The sequence below is a fragment of the Mirounga angustirostris genome, unplaced genomic scaffold, assembly GCF_029215605.1.
Source record: "Mirounga angustirostris isolate CCGP_5_RB_7025 unplaced genomic scaffold, mMirAng1.0.hap1 SCAF_17, whole genome shotgun sequence".
NCBI classification, from domain to species: Eukaryota; Metazoa; Chordata; class Mammalia; order Carnivora; family Phocidae; genus Mirounga; species Mirounga angustirostris.
Window position 1 is genome coordinate 5,388,680 of NW_026991725.1, and position 24,379 is coordinate 5,413,058.

General features: G+C 51.3%; 1 protein-coding gene across 2 annotated transcripts in view; it reads right to left on the bottom strand.

Moving 5' to 3' along the window:
* The window catches only part of KSR1 (kinase suppressor of ras 1), a 145,477-nt gene that overhangs the window by 65,078 nt on the left and 56,020 nt on the right, over positions 1-24,379 (bottom strand). For both annotated transcript variants that reach the window (XM_045889449.3, XM_045889453.3), the window contains exon 2: positions 357-497. In XM_045889449.3, the coding sequence (XP_045745405.1) occupies positions 357-497 (141 nt within the window). The remainder of the gene's footprint in view (positions 1-356; positions 498-24,379) is intronic.

Consider the following 24,379-nt stretch of genomic DNA (forward strand, 5'->3'; position numbering starts at 1 on the left):
TTATCTAGACCAAGTATATTTAGCACAGTGCCTGTCACACAGCGAATGTTTCCAGAAATGTTGGCGGGCTGTCCTTATGGGGAATCAATGAACCATCAGTGTGGTCAGGCTGTCCAGCTCATTAAGCAGTGGCACCAGGACACAGGCTAGATAGAGCCACCCTTACCCTGGGTCCCTCCCACGGCCACTGTCCTCCCAGGTCCCCTCTGGAGAGTAGAGAGCATGGCCTTTCGGTCACAGTCCCAGCAGAGCTAGTCCCTGGGTTTGTGTATGGTCCCTCTGCTTGACACCTCCCACCCAACCATTCCCCCCTCTCCCAACCACAACAGTTTCCACAGTCGCCACAAGCCACTTACCTGCACCACCGCCGGCCTCACATTGAAGGTGCACAGCCAGTCACTGACGCGAGGGTAGCTGTTGAGCTCCGAGGTCCTCTCACCAGGAGCCACGCTCAGCCTGCACTGCAGCTGCTTGCAGATGTAGCGGACCAGCTTCGCCTGTGGGAGCCCAGGGAAGAAAAGGCCGGGTCATTCAGGCCTCCCCAAGCATTCTACCCAGGAGCCTGCTGGATGCCCCCCCCACTGCCGTCATTCAAACACCAGTGAGGTAGGAAATGGAGGGGAGGAGAGAAGTGTCTGACAAAGCCAGCAGGAGACCTGGAGAGCCGCCCATGACCCCCTCCTCACCCCAAGGCTGGCTGACACTGCTTCACCCCGAGGACTATGATCCTCAGAGGGCAATGGGCAACACTGGTCAAGACAGAGAATGGGGTTAAGACATAAGAAGGGCTTCCTGGGGGCACCTCTGGGTGGCTCAGTCGGTTAAGCATCTGCCTTTGGCTCAAGTCATGATCTCGGGGTCCTGGGATCGGGCTCCATGTGGGGCTCCCTGTTCAGTGGGGAGCCTGCTTCTCCCTCTCCCTCTGCCTCTCCCCCTGCTTGTGTGCTTTCTCTCTCCATGTCAAATAAATAAATAAAATCTTAAAAAAAATAAAAAAGAATGGTGTTAGAGTACTAAGAGCCCGCCTTTCTGTCTTTCTTTAAAGATTTATTTATTTATTTATTTGGGAGAGAGGTGGTGGGGAGGGGCACAAGCAGGGAGAGGGGAAGAGGGAGAGCCCCAAGCAGACTCCATGCTGAGCGTGGAGCCTGATGCGGGGCTGGAACCCAGGACCCTGAGATCATGACCTGAGCAGGAATCGAGTCAGATGCCTAACCAACTGAGCTACCGAGACGCCCCCAAAAGCCCTTCTTTATTACAGCATGAAACAATAGCTGTCCATGGGTCTCATAACTATGATAGCTTTGAAGTTGTGACAAGCATAAACTACTTTTTTAGATATCGCCACAACTGTAAGGTAATATGCAAACAGCTGTGCTTTTTGCTGGTGACCGAGTCACACATACGTGCTTTCTTGCCTACATCCAAACTGAGTAACATATTAAATTCTAGTTAAGGTTAGTAAAACTAAAGGTTCCATTTCTTTTCACCCTCCAAATTCATGGACCCCCTGAATTCTATCCACAGACCCCAGGTAAAGAATCCTTGTGGGGCGCCTGAGTGGCTCAGTTGGTTAAGCGTCTGACTTTGGCTCAGGTCATGATCCCAGGGTCCTGGAATCCAGGCCCACATGGGGCTCCCTTGTCAGCTGGGAGTCTGCTTCTTCTTCCCCCTCTGCTTCCAGCTCCCCCTGCTTGTGCTCTCTCTTTCTCTCGCTCTCTCAAATAAATAAAATCTTAAAAAAAAAAAAAAAAAAAGAATCCTTGTGAGGCGTGAAACGAGACCCACACTGACAACAAAACCATTGCTTCTCCTTTCTGAAATTTCCCCTAGAAACTTCAGTCCTGGGCTCACAAGCTGCTAGACTGAAGGGCGCCAGCCCCCTCGTGTGGCCCTGAGCCCCGTTAAGTCCTGCCACCTTCTGAGGGCTCAGTGGCTCAGTGGCAAGTGGGCACAATGGTCAGGGAGGGAACACTGAGTCAGAACAAAAATAATTCCACTCAATTCCCAGTTTCGATATTTAGAGAAACCTCCACGGAGGCAAACCCCGGTCTTCCTGCGCCACACGCCTCGCAGATACCCCAAGCTGACATGGCTAATCAAACATTCTTTACACCTCCGAGTGCCACTGCTAATGGAACTCTCTGCTGAGCCTGACAATCCCGGGTCACCACGTAAGAAGTGCATCCGCTGTCCCATCATGGAACTGAGCCCCCAGGAACATCTTCAGAGCATGGTTAACAAACAAGAAGATGTAAATGCCGCTTTTATTCTCTAGTCAAGCAAAGGCACTCAGGTCCTTTGTCCAGCCTCCCCCCATAACGATCCATCCCTCCCAGGGTGACCAGAGGCCAGTTCCAAAATCAGGGCCCCCAACCTTCCTTCCCAGGCTCATCACTCCACACCACCCCTGGCTCACCCTGCCCTGCAGGCGCACACTCACCTAGGAGTGTCTCAAAGACTTCTAGTACTTTCCTACCCCTGGGCCTCTGCTCCAACTGCCCACAGTGGCTACGAGTCCCCTCCTCCTCCGGCCACAGTGTCCTCGGGCTGGGTGAGACCTCCCAGGCCTACTCACAACCCCCATCTCCCCTTGCGCACGTGGGGTCTACACCGCTACGGCAGCCCCTATCACAGTGGCCTCATACTCACGCTTCTGACCCAGTCGCCCCCAACAGATGTGAGTGCCCAGGGCAGCAGACAGAGCACCAGGCTCCGGAGTTGAACCGCTTTGGGGTTCAAATGTAGGTTCTGCCACTTAACAGTTATGTGACCTTGGGGAAGTCGGTTCATTTTCTGAGTTGTGGTTCTCTCCTCTGTACAACAGGCGTGGTGACTTCGAGCCCGTGGTCTGTTGGGGGGATTGAACTACGGTACAGAAAATCCCCGAGGATACGTAAGTCCCCAGATCAGTACCTACCGGGGCAGGGACAGTGTCCACTTCATTTGGGACTGTCCCCACATGCCTATTACAACACACAACGCTTGCTCACAACGGCCTGAGGAAGGAAGGAGGCAAGGACACACATGGGCCTCATCCCCACGTTGAAGCGCTTTTCACAGCCACTCCTTCCCTCCATCCAAGCTGCTCTCCAACCTCAGCTTCGAAGAGCTGACCCAAGACTGGGCCAAACATCAAATAACTGGACGGAGTCACAGAGGTCGGGCAGCAGGCCCTCACAGCAGCAGCTGGGAAAGCCATTTGCCACTGGCGTGAGAACTGAGGACCGGACCCCTGGGAGCCAATTAAGAACACGTCCACTCTACAGATGACTTTGGCCGTCATAAGTCAACATGAAGATTGGCCAACCCGGCCTCAGCAATGAGCCAGGGTTGGGGCTTTCTTGACTTCAGCCCCCTCCCACATATCCAGCCCCTTTCGGCCTCAAGACTCTCTGCCCAGAAGCCTCTTCCCCGTGACCCCTGGGCCATAGCTCAGCTTAGAACTCCGTTCCTGCAGGGAGCCCTGCTCCTCAGCCCCCTGCCTGCCTCCCCCACCAGAGCTGTTTCTCTCCTTAGCCTGCACACTCCACGAGGTCAGGTGCCTGGTCTGTGTTCTGGGCCCCCACTAGGAACCAGCAGAGCTCCTGGGGCACAAGGCTGGCCCCCCTGGAAAGCCTCTGCTGGATGAATGGACACATGAACGCACGATACATTCTGCAGTCCTGACAGGCACGCTCCTTTACCAGAACGATCGCAGAAAACAAAGGCCAACTGCACAAGGGGTCACTCAGGAGCTTGAGAGTCTCAAAAAGCAAGGCAAGTCCCCCAGAAGAGGAATGAGCAGCTTCTGTTCCTCAAGGCTGCTAGAGATCCCCGCCAGATGGCACCAGGCAGTCCCATGGGTACGACGATGCAGAACTGGAAGGGACTCCTCACTGCACCCAGTCAGCCACCCACCACGCCTGGCCGGCTGTGCTGAGACGAGGCAAGGGGAAGACACCCAGAGCGTGGTGACCCACTTGCCAGCAGGTCTGATGTCCCGGGGGCTGCCCTCTCCCGGGGCTCATAAAGAAAACAACACCTATAGGTTTGGTTCTGCTCAAGTCACCAAGCTCTTCTCATTCACAAAGGACGCAGGGAGCCGGCGTGCAGCAGCTTCCAGCTGAGCAAAGACAAGTTGGCCTCACTTTTTGGAAAGTTGGTCACAGTCGCAGAAGCACCCGGGGGCTACTTTCCCAGACAAACCGCAGTGGGGGGCCTGCCACCCCAGCCCCAGGGACCAACAAGGGGACTGTTCAGGAGTGGTGTCATTTTTTCTTAACCACAAAACCGCAAGATATAAATTTTCCGGAATAGAAAAGCACCTGGGGTTTCAGCAAAGGGACCAGCACAAAGAAGGAAAGAGTCATGGGCTCTCTGGCCGGCGGGGAGGACCCTGGGCTGGAAGTGAAGTCTCAACCCCCACCCCCAATGGGCTTAACAGCTGGTAGGTAGTACCAGCCACAAGGGTACAAAGGAGGTGCTCACAAAGTGTCCCCCCACCCCAGATCAAGGATCTTGGGGGAAATCCCCCTTAGCTCAGCTTCAATCTCACCACCTATAAAAAGGGTATCATTTTATGCAAGTGGGGGTCAAGTGAGTCACCATATACAAAACTGCTTGGAGTAAGAAAAAAAAAATGACAGGTCCTGCTACATTACTGTTGGTTACTCCAATCATATCCAAGAGGCAGCACTCTGGCTCAAGACAGATGGGCCTAGCCTCTCAGCCCCTTGCCACCACACTCCCTCTGCGAATGGACGCAAATCTAGCCTGTCAGTCTTCATTTCACCGCCTGTAAAATGGGACCGATCTACCTCAAGAGGCTGTTGTAGAGATCTGCATGAGAAAACAGGGAGGTAAAACGTTCAGCAAAGCACCTGGAAGAAGGAAAGCATGTGCTCCGTGGGCAGCACCCTCGCCAAGCCAAGCCTTTGGCTTCTCCTATCTGGGCAATAGGGCAGATGTGGGTAGGATTGTACCCATTTCAGAGACCAGGGTTAAAGAAGACCCTGAAGGTTGGCCCTGAACCTCACAACGCTGGTGGAACTCACAGATCCAGTACACTTATTTTAAAGGCAAGAGGGCCAGGACTTGGCTCACATGTTGACTCCGGTGCACACGAGCCCTCCCTCTCCTTGAGTGCTCACACGTCCGTGGCAGCAACAGAAGGCGTGGCCGGAGCGGGGCAGCATCAACTCCGGAGTGCCCCTTGCCTCATCTGGCATCCCGATCAACCACAAATATAACAGAATCCGCCCCCTCTAGCTGCTCTAGCGTGACTCCAACCCAGGCCTCCCAAACGGAGGCTGCCGTAAGCATGGCTTCTGTGGGGGTGGGGGTGGGGGGCTGTCAGACATCCCTGGAGAGCAGACACCTGTCAGAGCTCCCAAAGCACATGTCACCAGGAGAGAGAAACTTCTGCAGGAACAGGAAGCTGCTCCCAGAACTGCAAGGGGCCCAGGAACCTGAGAGGCCTTCCATGTCTGCTCTGCTCAAAGCTTGTCCAAACGTGCCTCTGTGTAGGCGTCCCCCAGCCCAAGTTCACCTGTCCAAGAGCATCCCAGCTGTCACAGGCAACCCGAGCCCAGCTGATCTGGGACACGCACTCCTCTGCAGCCAGAGTCCCAACATCCCTTGGAAGCAGCCACAGTGGGGTGGGCTGGTAGCTGCCCCACCTCCAAAACAGAGATGGCAAGGCTGGCTGAAATGGCGGTCCCAGCAGAAATCTCTCGCAGGCTCCACAGGGCAGTGGGACAGGGGCCAGCCATTGTGCCTGACTGGCTGGGTGGTGCGCTGGTAATGACCGGGCAAACATCCTACCCAGGGTCACACACGCGCCCACGCCTCCTGTGTACCTCCGGCACCTGTCCTAACTGGCCGGGAGCCACGCCTCCCACGTGGCAGCCGGGTATCATCACTTACAGCAGTGCGGCCATGACGAGTTTACTTCATCTTAGTTTCCTCACCTGTAGGCTGGAGGAACCAGCGCACGTTCCACTGCACCGCTGAAAACTCACGGTGGGATTCGTGCATGCAAGGTGCTTAGGCCCACGGCCAGAACACATGAAGTGCTCACTAAATAGGATGCTCTTAGCATCAGCCCGGCTCAGCCTACAAGCATAGCCTTGAGGAGGAGGAGTGTCAAGACTTTTGGCCAGTGCCATCTGGATTGCTCTTTATGCAGGCTCTTGAACCTTTGCACTAAACATGGCTTTCCAGACAACTAGTTTTGTAAAATAAAAGTCCACCGGACCCTGCAGGGCCTGGGATTGGGAGGACCCCATTTGGTTGACACCAAATCTGTGATACAGGCTATGGAAGCAGCCAGATGCCAGGACGTTTGTAACCCTAACTCTGACTCAGGCATTGGCCACCGGAGCAGACACCAGCCCTTCTCAGTATCGCCAGGTTTTCAGGGCTCAAGCAGGGCAGGTGGTTCAGTCTATGGGGACAGATGTGACAGAGGCTGAATGATAATTGAACATAATTAAAGATAAATGGACACATGAATCCCAGGCACCGACAGGCATGGATGCCAGATTCCCATGTACAGCAACGGGCTCTCTCAATTATGCATATCATGTCATTATTCAATTATCAGCCCTAGTAATTAGAATGATCTCTTCTATTTATGTAGTAACTTATCACTTTCTCTCCCTGGATTCTCAATGAAAATTCCAGGAGGTAGGAATTGCAGTAAACCCCTGAATGCACAGGACTGACACATAATCTCAACCTTCACATAACCCCAAAGCTGCAATGTTCTCAGCATCTATCATTCTCCCCAAAAAACACAGTCGAGTGTAAATGAAGACACCATGGCATGGACCCTTCTGGACTCTTGGTGGGAAGTACTGTGTACTCGACATCAAGTCGAGAAAAACAGAGCTGTGTCGAGACGTGGATGCCGGGCAGCCTGCTTGGCTCACTTACTGACTAAGGGACGCCCGCCCACCCTGCAAAGAGCAGTGTGCGGTTCTGAGCCCAAACTCAGCACGCCGCAAGTATGGCCCATCACTTAGGGTCACTCACAAATAGTCAAACCACATATGCTAAACCCATGAGCCTTCCAGGTGCATTTCATTATTCCCATCTTACAAATGAGGAACTGGGGCACCAAGATCTTTGTAACTTTCCTGAATCCCATGGTTAGAAAAGGTATTCAGAGCTCAACCCAATGCTGTACCATACCATCTCCCAAAATAATGACTCCCGCTACCCACCCCCTTAGCTCATCAAGCAGTCCTGGCCAGCATAAGCGAGATGCCAGTGGGCAGGACCTACCTTTCTTGTGGTCAGAAGCTCCAAACCCAGCAATGCCCAGCCCGAAGCAGGCACTGAATCCTCTGAATAAAAGCCACAGACTTCCCCACTCTCCAAATGTGTCCAATCACCCAAGTGGGCCACCACCTCTGATCCTAATTTGCAAAACCTATCATCTGGGCTACACCCGATCCCTGGCTCCAAACCAGCTCTGAATTTATTAAAACTAGCCACCACCCTGCCCAGTACCTAGAGCCACCCCTTTTGAGGCTATCCCAGCATCTCTGCAGAGTGAGGTGAGAAGCACCTGGATGGCCACTTTGGACCAGTCTCCAGCTCGCTAACACCTATGGGACCCTGACTCCCTCCTCCAGGTGGGCAACACCGTACTCTTTAAGAAGATGTTGACAGCAGGCTTGGCTACTGCCAAGCCCCTGTCCACCCCATCCCAAACTTCAGGGAGTTGCTAAAGCTCTTGAGACTTACTCCCATCTTCCCTAGATGGTTCCTGAAACTGCTGCTCCTTCCCAGGCACCTCTGGCCATACCCAGGCCTTGGGGCTCTTCCTCTTACTTTTCCCACCCCCTCCCCGAAGCCGGAGGGCACTTCTGGGGACTTCCTGCCGGCCCAGCCAGCTAAGCCGTCTGCTCTGACTACCATGGCCAACATGTTGCAAAATGATTTCTGAGAATGTAAGGAGGCCTCTGGAGGTCGTCACGCAGCTGACAGCTCCACACACAGGCCCGGGCCGACCACGGCCCTCAGCTGCAAGAGCACCAGAGGCAGGCCTGGGTCCCCAGCACTGCTGAGCCTCCCGGAGCCCTCGAGGGGACCCAGTGGGGCTGTTCTTGGCCAGCAAGGGGCAGAGAAAGCAAGAGTGCCAAGCCAGCGGGGTGAGGAGAAGAGAAAGTGACCTCAATCCCCAGCTTGGGTATTTTGCAACCAGTCATTCTCCGCCCGGCTCTGTCCCACGCCTGTGCTCTCCCGGGGAAGCTGCCAGCCGTGTGCATTTGTGCACAATCTCCCCGCCAAGCCTCCCACTAGCAACCCTGCCCTGACGTCAAACTCAGAGTCGGGGAACTTCAAATACAAACAAACAAGTCTGCCCCAGACCACAACTGGAGCCATTCCCAAGGAGGCCAGAGAGGACAGGGCCACAGCTGGGAACTCAGGGCTCCCTGCCCTTCCTTGACTCCACTGGAGCTACGGACTCTGAGCCCTGACAACAGGCTGCAGATGGGAGCCTCAGGCCCAGGCTGAGACCAAATGGGATCCGTCCTCCGCCTTGGTGATGGACGTGAGTGCCCACCTGGGGCCGGCACAGCAGTGGGGGGCCAGTGACCCCATCCAGAAGCACGTGCAATCAGCAGCCCCTTGGATAACATCACTGGTTATCACTGCCCTGGTACTAAGTATGCAGGGAAAGGAGAGACGGATGTGACTAGGAGGCATGCACAAAGCTTCCTGGGAAAGACGGAGCTGGAGCCGGGCCATGGATGGCTCCAGACTGGGGTTTTCTCAGCAACAGCCCCTCTTCCATCGCAGGCTCCACTGCGGTCATGAGACTTGACAGGAAAGATTTTCAAGAGGAAGGCAGTTCCCTGACCTAAATATCCTCAGACAGCCTCCACCTGAGAAGCCATGGGTGCATCAAATACACGTGCGCTTCAGAAAGCAACCTTTTGCTTGGAAAGCTAGTGAAGCAGGTGTCTCGGGGCGACCTTTCCAGTTTTGCTTCGTGCCCCAATTCAATCCTGTAATCCCCCAGGACTCTGTGTGTTTTCGAACAGTCAGTCCCAGGGGGGCTATTGGACAAACTGGACTAAATCATGAGAAAGCGGGTACCTGGGTGGCTCAGATGGTTAAGCATCTGCCTTCAGCTCAGGTCATGATCCGGGGGTCCTGGGATCGAGTCCCGCATCGGGCTCCCTGCTCCTTGGGAGCCTGCTTCTCCCTCTGCCTCTCTCTCTCTCTCTCTCTCTCTCTGTCTGTCATGAATAAATAAATTAAAAAATCTTAAAAAAAAAAAAAAAATCATGAGAAAGCAAGACAACTGCTTCATCCCCTAACTGCCCTGGGCCTCAAGTGATTGCACAAGGGAAGGGAAGGAGAACCTCTATCTATAATCCTCTCTATATGATATAAACCTCTATCTATAATTGTGCAACAAGTGGCCAGGAGACTTCTTCCCAATGCCAGGCACTGTGAGACAATGCTAAGTCACCTAGTGTAGGCAACAGACTTATCCATGAACAGGCTTCACCAGAGAACTGAGAGCAGGTGTGTCCACCCATAAGCATCACCCCTACAGTCTCAATGCTGGGTGCTTCTGCTGGGAAATCGAGGGGAGGGCAGGTTACAGGTGTTGCCCACAAACCAGATTCCTAAACGACGCAGCCTTTGTCTCTGTTCAAACATCCAACTCCCATGAGAGACGATGGACTCTGAAAAACAAACTGAGGGTTCTAGAGGGGAGGGGGGTGGGGGATGGGTTAGCCTGGGGGTGGGTATTGAGGAGGGCATGTTCGGCATGGAGCACTGGGTGTTACACGCAAACAATGAATCATGGAACACTACATCAAAAACTAATGATGTAATGTATGGTGATTAACATAACATAATAAAAAAATAAAAATAAAAATAAAAAAAATAAAAAACAAACAAACACCCAACTCCATCTGCCTGACTGAAACTCACCAGGCCCACAAAGCATGGCTTAGCCCATAACCCCTCAAGTACAAAAGGTAATCCCAGAAAAGTCCTGGCATTAATACTGGAGGGGACTTGGGTGTGAATTACTAAACAGGGGCCTAGAAAAAAAAGGCAGAGGGCACAACCTAACCCAAAGGTGGAGTTCTGCCAATGGGACCACCCCCTTAACTATCCTGGAGACCTCATCCCCTGGAAGTTTCTAGAAGGAAGGAACAGGGGAGGGTGAGGCACTTCAGATTCTGATCTGCTGTGTGTAGGATACTGTGCCATATGCCGGGGATATAGAAGGTTTTCCTTTGCAGGAGCAGGACTGTTTGCCTAGCAACTCCGGTCACCACAGAAAAGGGTAAAGGGCTATTACGGAGGGAGCAAGGGTCAAGAGCAGGTGAGTGCCGTGGACAACCAGAGGTCAACTAATGTGATGGCAAGCTCCCCCAAATGATGACAGCCTCTGCCTTAGGTGTTGCTCATGACCTACCTAATGTCCACTCCTGACTTGCTCCTCACTCACAGACCGATTTAGTTTTGTCACTGTGCCCAGTGATGAACTGGTCTACGCTGATTTCACATCACACTAACACAAGCCCCAGCCTAGACTCCCATGGGATGGGGGTCCCAGCATGGCTGTGGGGATGAGCCACGGCCAGCCTCCCCTGTAGCTACGTGTGACAGTTCTGGGCACTGGGACGAGAGGACCCATCCACTGGACTGCTGGGAACGGTCTGCTTTCCTCACCAGGGGGGCAGTCTCTGGGGCTGTCCACCACCTCCTTCCTGCTTTAAAGATCTGATTGCCAAGAGTTGTCCAGAGAACCAGAGATAGCAGCACTGTTCAGCTGCTGTCAACACATAAGCCACTTAACCCCAAACTTCTCACTATAGAAGAAACCTAATGGCCTATTTGTTGAAGTCACATTTTCTGTTACTTGCAAAGGAACATGGTCCTTTCTGCTTATGCTTATTAAGCCCACACTATTTCAAACCTCCTTCTAAAGCTTCTAATTTAATGTTTCTAAGCCAAAGGCTTCCTGTTGGCTTCTAGAAAACCTACAAAAGGAAAAAGTATCCCTTCATTCTTCTTGGGACCACATGCTATCCAAGGCATCCCTCCAAAAGTCCTTCCAAATTTCAAAGAGCAGCTATGTTTTCATGAAGTCCAATTTGCCCATTTTTTTTTCTTTTTTTGGTTTGTGCTTTTCATTTCCTAAGCAATTTTTGCCAAGCCCACATACACAAAGATGTTCTCCCCTATGCTCTAAGTTTTATAGTTTAATCTTTGTTTAGGTAGGTCTATGATCTATAAAATTTGAAGTAATTTTTGTATCCCAAGATTGTTTTTACCATAACCTAGCACTGATTTTTAAATCGGATATTCCTACGTGCCAGGCTCTGTGCTATGCATTTTATGTGTATTGTCTCATCCACCAGACTATGATGGGTGCTTCTTGGACCCACCAGACCGGGACAGCTGATGTCACATGGAGCATGCCACCTCTGCTACAACAGAGGTTTAGGTACTTGCTGTGGGATCCCAAGGAGACTGGGTCTAATTATGGGGTGTGGTGCTATGATCCTGGGAAGGCATCAACAGGTTGGGGTGGGCCATGAGGCATAACACACAGGGTAAGGGACAGAGAAGGCACATCGGGTGGGGGGCACAGTATGAGCAAAGACCAGAGTAATGACAGAAACTTTTTCTTTTTGGTGGGGGGAGGGAGAGAGAATCCTAAGAAGGCTCCACGCCCACTGCCAAGCCTGATGGGGGGCTCAGTCTCACGACCCTGAGACCATGACCTGAGCCGAAATCAAGAGTCGGACGCTTAACCGACTGAACCACCCAGGCGCCTGACAGAAACTTTTTTTAAAAAGAAAAGATATAGGGGCGCCTGGGTGGCTCAGTTGGTTAAGCGACTGCCTTTGGCTCAGGTCATGATCCTGGAGTCCCGGGATCGAGTCCCGCATCGGGCTCTCTGTTAGCAGGGAGTCTGCTTCTCCCTCTGACCCTCCCCACTCTCATGTGCTCTCTCTCTCTCTCATTCTCTCTCTCAAGTAAATAAATAAAATCTTTAAAAAAAGAAAAGATATAGCCAACAGCCAAAGAGTAGACAGGATGGGAAAGAGCAGGAGAGGAAAGTCACCCAGGGGGCAGGGCCCACACATGCAGATCCAGGAAGGTTCTGGAAGGTCCCGGAAGGTCACACTAAAGCATCTATACTCGCTCTCACAGGCATGGAGAGGGAAGCAAAGGAAAACACGTGATCAGATTTGCATTTCTGAACGATCATCATTCTGGAAACCATGTGGAGGACAGATTGAAGTGGGTGTGGAGAAACCAGAGAGGCAGGAAAATCAATTAAAAAGCCACCGCAATTCAGCAAATGACAAGAACAAAAGGTAATTTCGTTAGTGGCAACGTGGGTGTAGAGGGAAGAGCAGATTTTAGAGATGTTTTATTAGCAGTTTTACTATAAAGAGTCCCTGATTGCTGGTCCAGGGAATGTCTGGCATACCAACCCCGTGGAATGCAGGAAACTGAAGAGCTGAATTCCTCCAGCAGGAGAGCCAAGAGAGCAGAGCGCCCATTTGTTTGATTCACTGGGTGCTTCGCAAGGGAGAGGGCCTGCTACCTGTCCAGGCCTTCCCCGAAGGTCCGGCTCTGCAAAGCCACCTCGGGCCATAGGCAGCTCCTTCCCAGCTATCTCCCTACTCCTGAGCTCTGCCCCTTCCCCTCCTCCCAGGCAGAGGGGAACCCTGTACCTGCTGAGAACAAAAGTCCACTCTTGTAACAACTATCTCCAGCTTCCCCGCAGCCTCCGGTAATGGGTCAGATAGACAGGGGCTAGATGAGGCGCGGCATTCGCCAGAGCAGCCAGACCCAAGAGGAGCCCTAACCAGCCAGCTTAGGGCTTCTGGCTCTGTCTGGTCCTCTCCAACCTGTCTGTGCAGGAAACATGCCACCCTGTTAAGGAGAGTGGGCCCAGGGGCGCCTGGGTGGCTCAGTCATTAAGCGTCTGCCTTCGGCTCAGCCCTGCATCGGGCTCCCTGCTCAGCAGGAAGCCTGCTTCTCCCTCTCCCACTCCCCCTGCTTGCGTTCCCTCTCACTGTGTCTCTGTCAAATAAATAAATAAAATCTTAAAAAAACATCTCACTCCCACACTAAGCTAAGGGACCTACCAGCTAAGGGACCACTAGCAATTGACAAGTGTCTCTGAGCCTTTATTTCCTGTTGTAGATGAGGTGTGGAGTTGGGGGGGGGCCTCAAAACATGGCTGTGAAGACAAAAACAATATAATACATGTCCAGCAGCTGGTGTGCTATAAGCGACCGGCAAATATTTGTCCCCATCTCCCTTCTCTGTAACCTCAATGGTGGGAAAGGCTGGGCTTTGACAGCTGACAGGCATACTGGGGCAGGGGGTTGGGGGAACCTCAAAAGGCAAGTGTCCCAATGCAGGTGTCGATTATTGATCTATTGACACATCTGCAGCCTCCCCATGGAGCAAGGAGAACGACCAGCTATAGAAACAAAAACAAAACAAAAAACGAAGTAGTCTCCTCCAACCCCAGCCTCCAGAAGTGACAGCAGGACTTTAAGTTAATAGATAAAAACCAAGCACTCCTGAAACACTGGTTTTGCTGGGATCACTCCTCAGATGCCTAGTAGGGAAGGGAGTCTGGGCGGCAGCTTGACCATGCCACCCACACCTCTTTTCATAAGGGATCTGTGATGGTCATTCAATTACCCACGGCATTCCTCATTATAAAATCTTCATAGCTCTCATTTTATCTAGGCAGAGGAAGGTTAAAAAAATATATATATATGTATATATATATACACACACACACATACACAGACACACATTCATTTACAATAGGAAATAAAGGCTCAGAGACATTATGTCTATATATATATCATATATCAATCATATATATCATATACATATATATATCATATACATGATAATATACATAGGGTTTGGGATGAAACTGCAGGGGGGCTGAGGTGACATCAGCTCTGGGAGACAGGAGCAGCAGAAGACCACCCTCTCCAACAAACAACGGCCAAAGACTACCGAATTTCTCCCCTGAGCCCTGCACACTTCAGCGGACATAGCGCTAACTGGGCTCACATCATCCACATGATCACAAGCAGAGAGTGAGAAAGGGCTCAGATAACAGAAAGTCACTATGGAGTCATCCCAGGAATGCCAGCCAGAGGCAGTATGATGACGCTGGTCAAGTGCTTGGGCTTAGAGTCTGACAGACCTGAGTTCAAATCCCACCTCTACTTGCTGTCCAGTTGCCTTACCATGGGCAACTTAAGTGAACCTTTCTATGCCTCAGTTCTCTTATCTGTAAAATGGGGGAATAACAGCACTATCTTCACGGGAGGGAAATGTAAAGTGCTTAGCCCTAGGCTCATCTCCCATCATCTTTATCATAAAAATGCCAGTACCTCAGGGAGCCTGGGTGGCTCAGTCGGTTAAGCGTCTGCCTTCAGCTCAGGTCATGATCTCAGGGTCCTGGGTTCGAGCCCCACATCAGGGCTCTCTGCTCAGGGGGGAGTCTGCTTCTCCCTCTCCCTCTGCCCCTCCCCCTGCTCATGCGCACACACTCTCTCTCTCAAATAAAATCTTAAAAAAAAATTCCAGTATCTTACTATCTTTGAAGGCAGTTAAATTCTGACATGTTTATTGCTTTAAGATTCTTAAACGTGTTCCTGAATGAGTCCATTTACATGGTAAATCCCAAGCTACTCCCATGTGTGCCTCGAAGAGGGGCAGACAAAGACAAGGCCAGGTGAGGCGAGAATACACTGAGCACAGAGGATGGCCTTCCTGACCCTCACTTGATTTCCAGGAGGTCAAGAGCAGGTCAACACACAAGCCAGACTGGGCTATGTAAACCCCTGCAAGTGGACTGAGCAGATGAACAAGGCAAACCGGCTGGCTCAGTCGGTGGAGCACCCGACTCTTGATCTCGGGGTCGTGAGTTTGAGCCCCACACTGGGTGTAGAGATTACTTTAAAAATTTTAAAAATTAAGGGGCGCTTGGGTGGCTCAGTCATTAAACGTCTGCCTTCGGCTCAGGTCATGATCCCAGGGTCCTGGGATCGAGCCCCACATCGGGCTCCCTGCTCAGCAGGAAGCCTGCTTCTCCCTCTCTCACTCCCCCTGCTTGTGTTCCCTCTCTCGCTGTGTCTCTCTCTGTCAAATAAATAAATAAATAAAATCTTTTAAAAAATTTTTTTAAAGCTTTTTTTTTAAATCTACTTTTTTTATTTATTTTATTTATTTGCGAGACAGAGAATGAGAGACAGAGAGCATGAGAGGGAGGAGGGTCAGAGGGAGAAGCAGACCCCCTGCCGAGCAGGGAGCCCGATGCGGGGACTCGATCCCAGGACTCCAGGATCATGACCTGAGCTGAAGGCAGTCGCTTAACCAACTGAGCCACCCAGGCACCCTAAAAAAAAAATTTTTTTTTTAATTTAAAAATTAAGTCTTTTTTTTTTAAGATGCATACAACCTGAGGAAGCAAGCTGAGGAGCGCATGGGAGGGGCGGGCAGAGCAGCCACCAGGCCTGGCACACAGGCTGTTAACAGGGGCTGTTCTCTGACACAGTCAAAGACAAAGACACACAGGACTGCACGCACCCACACGCACCCGCCACCTGGACAAGCTCCAGCTGAACAGAGAGAGGACCCATTTCCAAACAAGCAGAGCAAGTGCGCTGCCAACCTCCCTCCCCAAAATCAACAGACCACAACTTATTGAAGAAATTAGATCATAACACTGACTAGGTGCTTAATAGGAGCCAGGCACCACTTTAAGTACCTCATAAATATTAAGTCACTTACACCTCATAACAAGCCTATGAGAGAGGCCCTAACACTATCCCCATTTCACAGAGGGGTAAACTGAGGCCAAGGAGCAGTCCCAAGTCACAAGGCTATTGAGTGGCAGAATGAAAATCTAAACCCAAGCAGTTAAACTGCTGAGTCCATGCTCTAAGCACAGACTAGATGACCTCGACTGCCAGGTGTTTGGGGCACCGACTGTGAGCCAGGCCAGGGCTGGGCATCTCGGCATGAGGATCCTCATTTATCAACAAGGACTCAGAGGTTCAGAGAACCAACTCAAGGTCTTGGGTTGAGAGCCAACTTCAACCCAGGAGGCCCTAATGCCCCAAGCTGCCCCTCCTGACTCAATGCACTGCGTTTCATCTCATTTTAGTCCATCCCACACCAAACCCTACCCACTGTGCTCCACCAGCATTGGGGCAGACACATCACTTACACGGTGCACAAACCCAGGTGAGGCTCCCAGTAGGAGGCCAGAAACTTCTAGAAGGCCTGGAGCACCAGCGGAGCCTGGAAGAGCACACAGTCCTTCCCTCCTCAGGGGCCTGCCATCCACATCCTACTCCTTCCTACCTGTCCGCAGAAAAAGACAGAGCAAGAGCCTCCTGCTGGTGCCCCGAGTATGAGAGCTCTTCTAAGACAGCACAGCTCAAGGCAGAGAGATCCACACCAGCTCTTGCGTAAGACCCGATTTCGCTCACACACAGACCTCAGGGCAAGCAGTGAGCTCTGCGGGCAGGGGTGCACTGCAGCCCCACAGAGCAGAGGCGTGGGTATCCCACACCTCAGCCCCACTCCGCATGCAGGACAGCACCTGCCCCAAGGAGGCTGGTTCTCCCATGACCCCTGCCCCGGTGACCCAAATACTTGAATTCACCCTCCAGATGGAGGCGAGCTCGCCTATGCAGAGAAAACTCCAGGCAAACCCCAAAGGGTCCTGGATCTCCTCCTGGCCACCGGTCTTTGCAGCTGGGCCTGACTGAGGACCACACCAACCAGGAGGGGCTACTGGCAGGACTGGCCCCTTCTTGAGATATCCAAAATACCTTTCAACCACAAAATCCTAGAGTGTTCTAAGATGAGAAAGGCCTTCAAGGTCATCTCCTACAGGGCCACGACCTAGTCACACAGAAAGTCAAAAGGCAGGTGCCAGGACAGACCCCCTGGTCTCCCGTCCAGTGCTCTTCCCTCGCTGCTGGAAGACAGAAGTTATGAGTTCCACCTGCTGCTGGAGCAAGAAGCTTAGCCAGGCCTCCGGGGCCCGATTTTTACTTAGCAAATTAGGGACTATTTAAAGTTTATAAGTGCTAACTGATTTCACTGGAGGAGGTGTTATTATATCCACATGGGGATGAAAGTACGACACAGAGATAAAGTAACTGTCAGGTGGGGTGTGAACCTAGGCATAGCCCAAGCCCTGAACTTTTGAGCCACATTACCTCTGTAACCACAGCCCCTCAGCAGGGCCCTTGGCGTCAAGAGCTCCGCGGCATGCCCTGAGTAGCTCTTCAGAGGAGCGGGGCTGAAGATCATTCCAGAACTGCTCCCATCCCAGCAGCTCCCTAGGACTCACCCAGGACTGATCTGCCACACAGGATCCAAGTCTGGGACCAGCCAGAAAATGGACCCGGGTGTTCACTATAAACTCCTAGGGCGACCTGGGAGAGTGACCAGAGCTTATTATCGGGGACAGCAGCTTTGCCAGGCCTATGGCCCCTCCAAAAACGAAGCCTTCCCACCCCGCTGCATCCTCTGCACCCCTAAGCCTTGGCGGGCAGGAGGGGCTGGCTATGCGACACCAAGGCCCCAACACCCGCAGGCTATGCTTCTGCACTCCTGTGTGGCCTCCTGGAGGCTCAAGCACTTGAGTTTTCCTTCCGAAAAGGAAGCCATTTCTCAATATGTTGCTACACACGGGTACTGAGAAACACAAACCGAGAGGCACATGGGGCACTGGCCACAACGGGAGGAGAGTGAGGAGAAGGGCTGGTACGGGTCTGTCCCTCTCACGGCGCAGCTGAAGCAGCAAGGCACCCTGTTCACGAGGGGGACACAGTGGGAACAATCCAGAGACCCACCAACAGAAGCAGGGCCTGAGAAGGTGATGGTAAAACCACTTACAATAGTACAAAACCGCTGAACAATTTTACAAAAACACAGGGAGTTTTCTTGTGTGACAGACAGCTACAGCACGTGCACCTGGAAACTGCAGCTCACAGAAAACATGGTGGAGACGTCAACCGCACGCCGGCCGAGTCTGGGTGGGAAGGCCACAGGTAATCCCTTTCTCCCTTCTACTTTTCCATTTTCCAAATGTTCTAGAATTACCCTGCGCAGATGGTGTAAGCTGATTTGTGAGAATACTACATTTTAAACTGTCAACAGAGGAAAACAGAAGCTGATGGGAAGAAAAGTCTGGGTGGGCAGCCAACCGTCAGTATCCTACTTGACGCAGAGCCCTGTGGGGGCCGCCATGCCCGGCCTTCCCTCGAAAGCCCTGCAGGTAATCAGATGGAGCAAAACCTCACTGATGCAGAAAGGGAAGAAAGGAAGAAAACACTGTGACAAGATGGCATTAGATTCATTTTGCTGAAAAATTTTTTAAGGACTTTTTAAGTCATCCCTACACCCAACATAGGGCTAAATCACAACCCCGAGATCAAGAGTCACATGCTCTGGGGCGCCTGGGGACTCAGTCGGTTAAGCGTCTGCCTTCGGCTCAGGTCATGATCCTAGAGTCCTGCATTGGGGTCCCCCCCAGGGGGGAGTCTATTCTCCCTCAGCCCCTCATCCCACTCATGCTCTCTCTCAAATAAATAAATAAATAAAATCTTTTTTTGAAAAAAGTCACATTCTCTACCAATGGAGGCAGCCCCCCCTTTTTCTTAATTTTTAAGAACTATATGTGTCCATCCATCCACCCATCCATCCATTTAAGAATATCGAGCATCTGGGGCGCCTGGGTGGCTCAGTTGGTTAAGCCACTGCCTTCGGCTCAGGTCATGATCCTGGAGTCCCGGGATCGAGCCCCGCGTCGGGCTCCCTGCTCAGCAGGGAGTCTGCTTCTCCCTCTGACCCTCCTCCCTCTCATGCTCTCTGTCTCTCATTCTCTCTCTCTCTCTCAAATAAATAAATAAATAAAAATCTTAAAAAAAAAAAAAAAAAAGAATATCGAGCATCTGCTAGTTTCCTAGCACTGTGCCAGGCCCTCCAAATAATACAGAAATGAGTAAGACCCATTTCCCACCCTCAGATAAGGACCAAAGGTATCTAGTAGGGGCCAAAGATATCAAGTTATAATGCAAAGGGGTATTTGACAAGTTGTTTTAAGATACAAGCTGCGGGTGCCTGGGTGGCTCAGTTGGTTGAGCGACTGCCTTCGGCTCAGGTCACGATCCCGGAGTCCTGGGATCGAGTCCCACATTGGGCTCCCAGCTCGGCGGAGAGCCTGCTTCTCCCTCTGACCCTGTCCCCTCTCATGCTGTTTCTCTCTCTCTCTCTCTCAAGTAAATAAATAAATAAAATTAAAAAAAAAAAGATACAAGCTGCTATGAGAATTCAGAATTCAGTAACTTCCAGGGGCGCCTGGGTGGTGCAGTCGGTTGAGCATCTGACTCTTGGTTTCAGCTCAGGTCTTGATCTCAGGGTCGTGAGATGGAGCCCTGGGTCAGGCCCTGCACTCAGCTTGGGATTCTCTCTCTCCCTCTGCCTCTGCCCCTCCCACTCGTGCTCTCTCTTTCTCAAATAAATAAATAAAACTTTAAAAAAGAAAAGTAAGTTTCAGCTTCAGAGAAATGGCAGGTAGCAGGAAAGGGGTCATGCAAAAGGTGGGCTTTGAATTGGGTCTCGAAGAACCAGGAGCAGCCCATGACAGGGTCAGTAAAATAGGCTAAGGAAACATGCCACGCGCATCTCAAAGGAAAGTTACAGACCCGCGCGCAACTGTAACAAACCCTTGCACCTTAATCATAAGCGAGGAAATGCAAAGGAAAGCAAATGGGGTTTCGGCAATGCCGCAGTGCCACTCCAAACGGTCCTGGGTGTGGGCTGCGGTGGGAGCGCTGAGCAGCACGACCAGCTTCCTGGGGGGCGGGGGGGTGGGTCGCCGAGTACCAGGCAGTGGCTTTACTCAGGGGCGCACACACTTTTGTGCTAGCGATTCCACTTCTAGGAATACATCCTACAGAAACAATTAAGCATGCGCGTAGGGCTATTCACGGAAGTGCAACTTAAAATAGCCAACCATGGGGAAGTGGGTGACTACACTTCGGTGTGTTTATATAGCAGAAAGCTGCAGCAACTAAAAAAATAAATCCCATTTTCAAAGAGTATTTAATGACAGGGCGATGCTCACGATAGCCAGGTAACAGCTCAAGGTAAGAAAACATTTACAATATAATCCCAATTGATCCTTAAGCAATTTTTAAAGCATGATTTTTCTTTTTTCAGCTTCGCTGAGGTCAGTGTATGATTTATAGCAAAATAAACATACGAAAATGTAAACACTGGAAATACCGTATCTCATTTTGAGGCTTTTTGTATTTTCTCTAAGAACATGTGTTCTCTTTATAAACACATAACGTGATTCAAAATGAAAGAGTAATAGGTGGGATTTCAGTGGGAGAAGGGGGCGTTGCAGACAGAAAGCAGAAGGCAGAAGTAAAGAAGAACAGATGTGTCTGCGGAGGACAAAGGGCCACACGTCAGACGGAGCTGAACTCAAATCCTGGACCCATTCTTTTCCAGCTGTGTGACCTTTAGCAAGTGACTGAACCACTCTGGAGCTTCAGGTCCCTTCAAAGACCAACTGTGCTCACTTACACCAAGCACCTACTTGATACACTGCCAGGGGTGGCCCCCATCAGCTCTCTCTCGGAAGTCAACAAAGTCAGATCCCTCTCTACGGACCAAACAAAATGCATTCTGGATGCACTCAGCTGAGGTAGGAATTTGTAAAACATTGATAAAACACACCGCCGACATAACAAGAGAATTTACAGAAAACAAAGTGTCTCATTAGACCAGTGTACAACGCATCTCAATTTCAGAAAGATTACACTCTGAAAAGGTATCTGTCCTAAAATCTAGAAAACGTGAAAATTTCTCCTAAAGATGGTGATGACCAGGATTAGGCTGTTGGTCATAGCCCAAGACATTAATGTTGTTCTCATGCACCTTGTGTGGTCTGACTTGTGTCCAAAATGAGGAAATGGACCAGAAGTCAGCTTCCAGTTCCAAAGCAGACCTGGATGCTGTAGGGGTGAGCCTCCCCACCCCGCCCCCTGCAGAAACAGTTCTGGATTGGAGTGCTGCTCTCATTCTCCTTGGGACCTGCCTCTAGCTCTCCAGTCTTACATTTCGGAAGACAATTTAGGCAAAATTCAGAACAGCGAGTTCTGCCAGCCTACCTGGGGTGTGTCCTTGGCCGCAACCACTACATCACCTTTCAGATGAAGAAGGTGCCAGCAATGCCAAGGTCAGCTGCCGTAAGAGTAAGCAGATGCACTCTGGGAAAGCTTAAGGTTTGGAAAGAATCCTTGGAGGGAAATGCAAGCTCAGTGACAAAACTGTAAGCGATTAAGGGCCCCAAACCCCTTCTAAATGCCAGGCTTTGACAAACCCAACAAGATACGCCTTCAGAAAAGGAGAACCAGGAGGCTCAAATCACTCCCCAATTAAATATAATCACAGCAGCCAATCCTTACATGGTGCCTAACAAGTGCCAGGCACAGTTTGGGCACTTTACCTGTAGTAACTTATTTATCCTCGCCACAGAAGAAGAAACGTGTATGGAGAGGTTAAGTAACCCAAGGTCAGGGCCAGAACTAGCCCTTGATCTAAGTCGAAAGAGGGTGCCCCTCCCTTTATGGAGACGAAGCACAGTCATGCACAGGGCATGTGCCTGGCAAAGGGGGCAGTGTGGATTTCAGCATCTCTCAGCCCCTTGTGCAGTCCACAACCTGCTTGATGATATGCTGCCCCATCCAAAGTAACAAGTGGGTACAGTTTGATATTAAATAAATGGCCTACAAATTAATGCAAGCCAAGATTTCTGAAGCACTGATTTGGGTGACTGAGAGCACTCAATTCTGCGTATCAAAGATGATCAGATTCTCAGCAATGATAGGAAAATGCCCTGACATTTACAACTTCACGGGCTGAGACTTTTTAGCTTTTTTATCATTTCTAACGGGAAGAGTTCTAAAACAAGTCCCATCCTTCTCTGCCGCTTAGGAAAGCGAGCACCAAATACAATTGAACCTTGCCTGAACTCCACCATCACCCCCGCCCAGGACCCCACAGCCTCCTGCCTTTTCCCTGACACCCGGCCTGTGCCTCCTAATCCTGCTCTGCTTCTTTAATTGCTACTCGAGAAAACTAAATATGTAGGTGGGTTGAATCCCCTCAGAGTTGTGGGTTTGAATCTCCTTCCGGTGGCTTAGCAGTTCTTTCACCTGCTTCTACCTAACTGCTCATTCTTTCCCAGTTCCCGGGTCTCCCTGCTTCAAGCCAGAGAAGCCACCCCACGCAGAGACGGTCTGGCCTGGAACTCCCTCAGCGTGCCTCTCCTCCCGCCTTGGAACTCATCACCTCCCTTGGCCACCGTCTTCCCTCTGAAGGCAGTGGGGGGTTAGAGAAGCAGGGTCGAGCTGTCCTGCAGCCTCTAAACCCTCACTCAAGTCTTTCTGACCTTAAGAAAACATGTTCCCTCCAACGTCCACCTTCCCTACTCTTCCTTCAGGCCCAAAGGTCTCAGTTTCTCCACTTCCCTGGGACTGCTCTTGCAGAGGCCCGCAGACTGAGTCTTATTTCCACGTGCATCTGCTTGACCTCACTAGGGCAGGTAGAACAGCGAGCCTCTCCTCCTGCCTGCCTGCCCCTGGCTTCCTGTTGTCCTTCTGCTTCTGAAGGCACAGGATCCTCCTCCCCAGGACCCCCACCACCACCTGTATATATTGACACCTCCTTAACCAGAAACTCTGGGCCCCACCCCTCTCTCAAACTCCAGACCCATCTGTGCAACTCCCAAAGGGATGGCTTGCCTGCAAGGCGCAGACGCACCTCAAACTCAGCAGGTCTGAGCGAACCTCATTCTCTCATCATCTAGTTGTCCCCCACTTCTCATTCTCCACTCTTCCTAACAGAATGCTGATTTTTAGTTGGCTCATTTCCATCCTCTCTTGTAGCTAGGTGTAACTGTATGACTGACGTCTGGCCAATGACATGTCAATGCAAGTGTCATGTGGCAATCTCATAAAGAATATTTAAAGAACACATCCTTCCCCCAGTCCTTCATCCATCCCACTGCCTGGAAAGATGATGTGATAGCTAGAGCTCTAGCAGCTATCCTGGAACATGAGGCCAAGGAATGGCAGAGGGGGTGAACTGGAAGGCATGTGACTTCCCTATGTCTTTGCAGATCCACTACACCAACCCAGGGCTACCTACTTCCGGACCTCTTTTATGTGTAAGAAAAATTAACTTATTTGAATCACTGTTATTTTACTTTGCTGATGTCATCGGCCTCCACATCCATCCCCCCACCCAGCATGCACATGCCCCTGAATACTCTGAATTAGCTACAGCAGACACAGAGGAATACCCTCAGCCTGAGCTCCTCTCCCCAGAAGGCTGCCTGGCTGCTATGTGGAGAGAGGCCACCCTGCAAAAGGGAGGCGGGTAGGGGGAGTCCTCTGCATCCACATCCCCTCAAGCCTCCCCAAAAACCAACATGAACACAGAGGAGGACAGTTTGGGGGTGTCTGACCCATCACGAGCCCTCCCTGTTTTCCCCAGAGTTCTCCAGCTGCTGGAAAGAAATCTTGCATCCTGGGTGGTGGCTTGTGAGTATCTCCTGATAAAGGAAAGTCCCAGACAGAGAGAGGGGCCAACTTGTTTATTTCCAAACACAAGCCAGGGACTCCAGCTGCGACACTTACACTGGATCTGCCCACTGAGAAAGAGCGCTGGGCAGGAGGGCCAGGGGGAGGGAGGGCTGGGGAGGAGCCGCGGTGGTTGTTTTAGGTAAGCCAATCTTCCCGAGATCAAGTACACAGCCCCTTCCCAGTCTTGTTTTTCCTGACTCTGCCTGGCCATGCATTTTTCATCTGGACTCGATTCAGATGCAGAAGGGTAAATGCCTTGACCCACTTAACCCAGTGGCTCAGAAGAACGACGGAATGCTCCTGGATAGGTATCCACCCTCACACCCCATCAACATTTCCTGAATGCCTGCTCTGCCCAGGCATGGGTTTATAATGATGGCAAGAACCCCGGGAGGCTCACAGCCCAGAATATAAGTAACTGTAATGCTACGTGAAAGGATGCAATGTCAACAATATTCGAGATAAAGGGAGCACGGAAAAGGATGGGAAGACTAACCACTAGCTGGGAGCCACTGGCAAGCTTTCCTGGACAATGCGACGCTACGCCTGGTCTCCCTACCAGCATGGGTGATAAGCAGACAATTTATTACCAACATCATGCCAAACGACTGCCTGCCTTTCCCATAACCAGAGGCATGAGGAGTAATGAGGCAGCAGTCAGCGCTTGGGGGAAA